Below are 8900 nucleotides of genomic sequence, written 5' to 3'. Positions count from 1 at the left end.
ACTGTTGGATTGTCTCTACTGCTTGAATATAAAATCTATGAGGGTGGAGACCTCCCCTGGACTACTGCAGTCTCCTCCTTCCTGGTCTCCCTGTTCCCCACCTCAACCCCAATTCACACACAGCCCATTCTAGATGTACACACACAGATCCTGCTGGAATATCAGTTAGGTCATGCCCCTTCTCTGTTAGAACCCTTCATGGCTGCTGGCTACAAAGGCCACCTGCCTGGACCTGAAACATGCCCCAGGGCCTTTTCCATCTCTCTGGAACATTCTTTCAACAGATAGCCACATGATTTGCTCTCAAATGTGACCTTGGTTCGAAGGTCACCTTCTCTGGGAGGCCTTCCGTGCCCATCCTTTTACATCGCTGCACAACCATCTCCTGTGCTGCCTTTATTCTTCTCTGTAGACTTAACCCCATCGGACACACTTTCTATTCTACTGTCTACCTACTGATTACTCTTCTCCCCTACTAGAATGTCAGCTCCACGAGGACAGGGTTTAAAAAAAAAAAATCTGTTCTATTCACTGCTCGCTCTCTGTGGCTTAGACAATGCATGAGAGAGGCTTAATACTGAATTTTTGAATACGCACAATGGCTTTATTGAGATATAGGTGGTACTGCTGGGCCATCGAGTTGTTCCTGTATAGGGTTTCTGAGGCTATAAACCTTCACAGGATTCGAACTGCTGGCTTTTCAGTTTTTGTTGACAGTAACCAAGATGTGACCACACAGAGACACAAAGTCAACACATGCCATCAACAAAAATGGCACCCATAGATTTGCTCCATGCATGGATGACACAAACCTTCAGTTTCTGAAAAACCACAGTATCTGCAAAGTGTAATAAAGTGACGCCCTCTGAAATGAGGTGTGCTTGCATACCAACAACCACTGAATTTCATTGCACATTTTGGAGTACTGGTATGGCACTGTGGGTTAATGCGTCAGACTGCAAGTCCGTTTGAACTGTGAGTTTGGCGGTTCAAGCTCACCAGCCACTCCTCAGAAACCCTATACAGGGTTGTTATGGGTTGGAAGTGACTCAATGGCACTTAACAGCAACATTGAGCAAATAGACATCAAGTCATTTAAATAGACACCATTTAAATAGACACCATTGCCATCAGGTCAATGCTGACTCATAGGCATCCTGGATAGGGTTTCCAAGGCTGTAAATCTTTACTGGAGCAGAAAGTCTCATCTTTCTCCTGAGGAGCAGCTGCTAAACACTGACTTTGAGGTTAGCAGTCCAGTGCTTATCCAACAGCACCACAAGGGCTTCTATAGTAGACTATAGTATATACCATGGTATGACACTGTGGGGTAAGCACTGGACTACTAACCCCAAGGTCGGTGATTCAAAACCATCAGTACTCCTTGGAAAACTATGCAAGGCTACTATAAGTCAGAACTGATAAGACACTTAACAACAACATATTGTGAACATAGCTTGTTTTCTGGAAAGGTTTTTGTTTTTTTTAAATTTTTTTGAGCAGGCACAGTGAACAGAGAACTGCTCAGTCCTTCTTGGCAGCCATATTCCTCATGGTGGCTAGAACATTGCTCAACTCCTCTTGCTTCTTCTTAGTGCGGATGTGTGTCCCCACCTGCAGGGCACAGAGGAATGGTCAGCTCAGCCTGGGTCCTCTGTCCACCCCCAGTGCCCCGCTCCTGTCGGTCCACCTACACTTTTATTGATGAACTTGAGTGCCTGCTTGTCCTTGGAGACCTTGAGCAGCAACACGGCCTTTCAGAGGGCACAAAGCCGGATCACGTCCCACACAAACTTGGTGTGCTTGGTGAGGTACCCATGGGGCCACTGTACCATGGCTTGCTCACCTTCTTGGTTACCTTGTGGCCCTTGTTGAGGCCAATGGACATAGGCTTCTATTCTTCAGTGACTACTGCAGTGGAAGCTGTGAACATAACTTTTATATCACTGGGAAAGCAAAAGAGTTCCTGTGTCTCTCTTTATTGCAATATTCACTTTGTTGCGTGGTCTGGAAGCCAGCCCACAATATCTCCCAGGCATGTCTGCAGTCATGGAGTTATGCAAACATCACTCCCAAAAGAAACCCCTTACTCATCCTCAGCCATTCCCTAAGCCCTCTTGCCCAGGCTCTGGAAAACATTCATTTACTTTCTATCTCCATCAAGTTGTGATTCTGGATATTTTATATAAATGGAATCATATAATATGTGGCCTTTTGTGAGTGGCGTCTTGCACAATGTTTGCAAGTTTCATCCATGTTGTAGTAAGTGTCAATACATCGTTCCTTTTTATGGCTGAATAGTATTCCATTGTATGGACACACCACATTGTGTTTATCCCTTCATCAGTTGAGGGACATTTGGATTGTTTCCATTAAAATAAAAAAATGTAAAAAACCCAAATCCACTACCATCGAGTAGATTCTGACTCATAGCAACCCTGTATAGGGTTTCTGAGGTCGTAAATCTTTACAGGTGCAGAAAGCCTCATCTTTCTCCTGAGTAGTGATTGCTGACCTTGTGGTTAGCAGCCCAGCACGTAACCCATTACACCACCAGAACCGACTCCACAACACTTAACAACAGCATCATTATAGCCTTAGATTGATAGTGGGAGCAAATGACAGATGGATTCTTAAATATCATTACCTGGTAAAATAAAACATGAGTGGGGTGACAAAAATACTAGCTTTCTGGTAAGTTCATGGTTTCTTTTGGTTAACAGTACAAGGGTATGGAAGTCTTAGGGCCAGAGACCAGGATATAACGTCAATGGTTCAGAGGTCAAACGCTGTTTTCCTGGCCCTGCTGTGTGTCTTACAAGAGGACTGGTAAATAAAAATGTTTAATGTAACACTTCTCAAGCTGGGCTATGTGTACTTTCAGCAGTGGTCTTCTTGAAGAAAGACTACATTTCCCAGCCTCGTGTAGCAACGAGTGTCACGTGACTAAGTTCTGCCCAATGGGATGGAAACAGAGGGAACTCTTTCCTTCTGCTGGCTGGAATGTGGACAAAATAGCTGGAACTCAAGCAAACCTGTTGGACTCTGAAGGGGAAACTTCTGGTTCTGGATGGTGGAGGAACCACAGGAAGTGCCTGGGGATCATGGAGATGCTACACTATATCCTAAATCTGTATGAGAAAGAAAGAAATCTGTGTTTACGTCACTGTTCGTTTGAGATGTCTGTCATTTCCAGTCAAATGCCAATGAATGTGCTTCCATGGCCCCCTCACACATGAGACAACTGACGTGAAGGTCTTTATCCTGGAGCATTATTTGTACTCAAAGATTTGAGAAAAATCAATTTCTCTGATTTTATATTTCCTAGTTAATTTGATCCATGAAACCCTCTGAGAAATATATTAAAAAGATGCACACATCATGGTGAAGAACAAATGTCTCAGAGACCTTTTTTTGCAGGTCTTGCTTTGAGCTGAGACTCCCCTTCTGCAAGGTCAGCTATGGGATCCAGTCTTCCATCTGCCCTGAGGAGAATCTTTGGTGGGGAAATGGAGCATACAGTTTCAGGAGGCAGAGAGGGTTGCGTTTAAACCCCACATCTACCACTGATCCGAGTCCCAATATGGCGTTGTGGGATAAAGCACTGGACTACAAGGCCAGTTTGGAAGATCGGCAGTTCAAACTCACTAGTTAATCTTTGGAAACCCTACAGAGGGTTGCTATGAGTCGAAAACGACTCCACAGCACTTAACAACAACTACTGATCAGCCATGTGAACTTGGATCAGTCACCTAACCTCTCTGACCCTCAGTCTCTTCCTCTGTAGAAATGGGAATAGTAACATACATCTGGAGAGCACTGCTGTTTGCTTCCCTCTCTTCTCTGACACTAACCTTGCCATTCTGAACACAAGCAAATCTCTCCATCTGAGTCACGTTCGGAGGCAGTTACACAAATAAAGATGGTTTAATAATTTCAGCATATTGCCACCGAGAACATTATATGAAAATAGAACTCTTTATTAAAAGAGCAAGGTGTCACAATCTCTGCTACTCATGAAACATTGTGTTTATAAAACGTGACATCAAAATCAATGACTTTGGGCAAGACATGGTTTTTGGGTCAAGAGAGTGGGCGGAGCTGAGCACCTCCAGCTCTCCCTTCGTACAGGGGACTCCTAAAGGTAGAAGATGACTCTGGGTAACTCAGAGACCAGGCAGAGTGAATGACTGACTCATATCCAGCCCCTTTTGCTCCCTCTGATTGTGTCCAGGGGAAAGTCTCCGGGTGGTACTGATGTGGCTTCCGTGCTGTGCTCACACTCTGCTGGTCTCACTTTGTAACAGCACAGATACGCTTGGGTTTGCAGGCTTGGTGGCACCTGCATGGAGCCCCCACCCCACCCCACCCAGCACATTTCTTTTTAACAGTCACTTTCTATTTTTGGCAGCGAGTGATACATGCTGCCCATTACTGGCAGCGATCAGAAGAAAAGTTCCGTTTGTAAACAAATTTACTTTAAAAAGTGAGTCTGTTTAAAGGAAACTATTTGATATATCAGAGTACAAAATATAGTAAATATTAATAATGAGGGTGATAAGGAAACATTTCATTAGGTCAACCTATGAGTGTTTCTAGCAGATGTCCAGCAATTCTGTGATTCTAAAGCAAGTTATGATGAAATACAATGATGTCCAGATACCTCCCCAATTAACCTATAATACTCATCTCTCCCTCTTCTCACCATTAAAAAAATCATGTCCATCCCATAGGACAGAGCAGAACAGCCCCTTAGGATTTCCAAGGCTGTAAATCTGTACGGATGCAGACGGCCACATCTTTCTCCCACAGTGCCTTCAAATCTTTTGGTTAGCAGCTCAGCACTTAAACACTGCACCACCAAGGCCTCTTCTTTTCTCCATGGCTTATATGAGAGAAGGGAGAAAGGGAAAGGGGAGGGAACAAAGGGGGCAGAGAGGGAGGCGGGCAGGCAGGAGGGAAGGGAGGAAAGAGAAAGAAAAGAAAATGAAAGACTGAAACAAGGACAGGTTTAAATCATTGTCTTCCAAACTGTGCTTCAATGTCTTTAGTACCAGCTGGAGCCACCTGGTGGGAGAACCACTTCTTTCTGGAGTAATTCCCAGGAGACTCCTCAACAGGGAACAAAGCCCTCTTTGAACACAGGTGAGAATCGCATTCAGGGAGAGCCCAGCCCTGATTTGAAAGGTGAAAGGTCATGAAGGATTCTTCCCACCTCGCCAGGACTGCAGCCAGGCAGAGATCTTCCTGCAGCTATTTCCCCAGCCTCTTCCTTCCTTCCGTTCTGAGCCAGGGATGAGGCAGCCGAGGGTTGCCATAGAAACTGGCTCTATCCTCCCACACGAAGCCGCCAGTCCTGATTTCCTGAGGCGTTAAAAAGCAGGCAGCAGCGGCAGCGGGGGTCACCCAGGCGTGAAGATGGGTTTCCCTGGGGATATCCCACCTCCTGCCAATCACCGTGTCTGTCTGGGAATCCTGAGGGCGCCTGGAGGCTGAGGGCCAGGGAAGCCCCCAAGCCCTGGTACTGCTCCCAGAAGAGACTGGCCCATGGGGCCTTCAGAGGTCTCAGTCCTTTCCTGTCAGCTAAAGCCAGAGGGAACTAGGTGTGTGTGTGTGTGTGTGTGTGCGCGTGTGTGTCTGAGTCCATCAGCTCTCCAGTGCCAAACTGAGCTACCCAACTGCCACCCTCTGGAGCCCAAGGAACAAAGATCTACCCTTCTAGCATTTGCTTCAGGGGTATAAGTCTATTCACCTGAGTTCTACCAGCTGTGTGACCGTGGGCAAGTTACTTCACCTCTCTGAGCTGGTCTCCTCATCTGTAAAGAAGAGTTCACTCTCCTCTTTGCAGAGATGCTTAAGAAGTAGAGATGCATCTAGAGGACATGCAATAAATAGGAACTAATATGAGGAATGGACTCCTGGTGTGGCACTGTAGGACCAACACTGGATTATGAACCACAAGGTCGGCAGTTCAAACCTACCAGCTGCTCCTCAGAAACCCTATGCAGGGTTACTAGGAGTCAGAACCGACTCAACAGCACAATATGAGAAATAATATTAACCATCACAACGAAGGTCTCCATATAATTTTTCTTTTTCATCTGCTCTTTTTCCTAAAGGTGAATGAAGATAAGGTAATTCTCATCACTGGGCACACCCAGAATGGGATGGACAATTGTTCTGAAGACTGGTTCCCATTTATGGATACCACTTCTCAGAACTAGAATGGAAACCTCAAAATCAAATGCCTTCCAGGGCTGGGAAGTACTCCAAATGGGGAAAAAGACCAAGTCAAAAGCTTGGGGAAGCAGAGAGCACGGGTCCAGTCAAAAGTGGGCAGCTGTTACTAAGGTCTGGCCAACAGAGGCTATTCGGATGTGAGCCCAGTGTAGCCAGATTTCCCAAGCTTTCAAGAGAATCTGAGCATTCTGAATCAACTTTTCCAGAGATGAAATGTCACGTATTATGCTTTTAATGTAGGTCAAATAAAGCATGGATTGAAGTCCTGGTATGATGCTGTAGAAAAAGCTCTGGGCTGCTAAACAGGACTGACTCAATGGCACTTAACAACAAAGCATGTGTGTGCGTTGGATCGTACTCACCTGTGGCGCTGCTAAGCTAAACATTGCAAAACCAACAACTCCTCCTTCCTTTACTAGACGGGTCTCAGCACCCCTGGTTAGTTTCTCCCAAATGTCTACCAGGGTTGTGTCCTCCTCAGTTGCCCTATCTGAGATTAAGCGCTGGAAAAACTCATCCCATGTTGAGCCCACATGAGCCTGGGTGTTTCATTGGTGGAATTTTCACCTTCCACGTGGACGACCCTGGTTCAATTCCCAGCTCATGAAACTCAAATGTAGCCACCAGTCACCTATCCACCTCTCCGTGAGTTGTTATGATGTGAGCAGGCTTCAGACTAAGACAGATTAGGAATAAAGACCTGGCAATGGACTGCTGAAAAATCGGCCACTCAGAACACTCTGCATCACAACAGTTCTATCCCATTGTTCATGCGGTCACCATGAGACAAGAACCAACTCGATAGCAGTTTACAACAACATCTGAACCAATTGTTCTGAGAATTCCCATGTTCTGTACCCAGGATATACCAGCCCCTGGAAAATCTTGTGTTTTCTCAATTCCCAGGCCACTCTGTGTCAGTGTGAATGGAGACATGAGGGCAGTGCCCAGGAAAGGAGGCATCCAAGGAGGCATGTATGCTAAGGGCACTCCTTTGGCTTTAGCTGATTTAATAATAATTTGGGGATTGAGTTGATGTCAAGGGACATCACGTTAGGTCCAGACTGGTGGTTTCTGGCCAGCATCTATTCTGATTGGCCGAGGCCCAGACCACACCACTTGTTAGGTACTTGGATGGTCACCCCTCGGGGAGATGGGGGCAGAGCAGTGAGGACTCTTTGTTCTGCTCTGTGGCCATCATAAGAAAAGAAGAGCAAGGTTTGCTGGGAGCAGAAAGAGCTTGACACTGAAAAGAAAAGAGCAGCAGATAATCCAGGACTTTCAATGTTTTCTCTTAATTCATTTTCTCTCAGTTCCTCTCTTCCTGCACACATCCTTCTAGCTAAAAAGCAGTACTGGAGGATGTTCACAGCTCTGCACCCAGGCGAAACTCAGTCACAGGAAATTGGGAGGGTAGGCAAGCCTGTTCTGGACTTCAGGGTCGAATTCGGTACCGGATGGGCACATCATGTTCCGGCTGCATCAGACCAAAGCCGTATCTGCTGAGGTCAAATTCAGGGATCTTCATCTCTGGGTTGGTCAGCTCCAGGTCAAAATGCAGCAACACCAGCCCCACAAATCTGCAGAGACATGGCACAGAGGCATCAAGGGAAGGGATAGAAATAGGACAGGTAAGTACACTGTCTTCCAGAGTTCGGCCCCAACCTGCACTCTGGGGAAAGGAGGAAAGTGAGAAAGGGAAGGTGTTTACCACTGAACAACTATCCATGCCCTCTCCTACTCCCTGTCACTAGTTCTGAATGCTGAATTCTGAGCAGAAGTAACTTGTGTCAGTTCCAGGCCATTATGACCTAGTGTGTGACTCTCAGCGGACCCTGAATTGCAATCAATGATTAACCCAAAGGCTGGCGGTTCAAACCTACCCAGCAGCACCATGGAAAAAAGGCCTGGTGATCTGCTTTTTTTTTTTTTTTTAAATAAGGTTTTTATTATGGATTGACTGAAAGTTGACAGGGCAGATCATCAGTTTCACATTCAACAAATGAAACCTTGTTTCATTACAATGATTATAATCCCCTCCATGTACCATCAGTTAATAGTATTTCTCTCTATTCACTTTAGCTTTTTTTTTTTTTTTTAAACACTCAGACATATATAATAATTTACACAACCAAAGGACGCATTCTGCAAGTCTACCTACTGGCTGCCAGCTCTTAGTCCCTCTCTTCCCATGAATCTAGAGTCCTCAGCTTTACCCTCTCTCCATGTCCCCATCTCTGCCTTCATGTCTCCATGTCCTCATCTCTGGTATCGCTGCTTCCCTGGATAAGGTCTCTCATTCTACTTGTGCTCTTCTCCCTTGACGGTCCTCGGGTCCTTAGTTTCTGGACTGTAAGATTAACTACTCCCCCACTTTTGTTACAAGACTTCTACCTTTACAATTAGGACAGTTGCAATTAGTCATGATAACAATTACTCACTGTTGAATCATAAGAATCTTATCCCCATCTCTTTTAACCAGACCCATCTAGACAAGATGAAAACTATTCAGTGGGACTCTTTCTTCCACCACACACTATTAAACTAAACTCCCCCTTGAAACCTACAAGCCAGTCACTTCGTGCCTTTATTGCCCCCTCATTTTAGGTAGCCAATGTCTAAGTTGCCCATCCCTATCTGCCCTATGTGCAGAGGGGATA

At 45.6% G+C, this 8900-nt stretch overlaps 1 protein-coding gene across 1 annotated transcript in view; it reads right to left on the bottom strand.

Annotated features, from left to right (window-relative positions):
- Positions 1–7675: 7675 nt before the first annotated feature.
- PTGIS (prostaglandin I2 (prostacyclin) synthase) overlaps positions 7676–8900 on the bottom strand; it is a 57828-nt gene continuing 56603 nt past the window's right edge. The window contains exon 10 of the mRNA XM_006839327.1: positions 7676–7820. Within this exon, the coding sequence (XP_006839390.1) occupies positions 7676–7820 (145 nt within the window). The remainder of the gene's footprint in view (positions 7821–8900) is intronic.

This window comes from Chrysochloris asiatica, unplaced genomic scaffold (genome assembly GCF_000296735.1).
Source record: "Chrysochloris asiatica unplaced genomic scaffold, ChrAsi1.0 scaffold00023, whole genome shotgun sequence".
NCBI classification, from domain to species: Eukaryota; Metazoa; Chordata; class Mammalia; order Afrosoricida; family Chrysochloridae; genus Chrysochloris; species Chrysochloris asiatica.
This window is presented reverse-complemented; position numbering and strand designations above follow the sequence as displayed.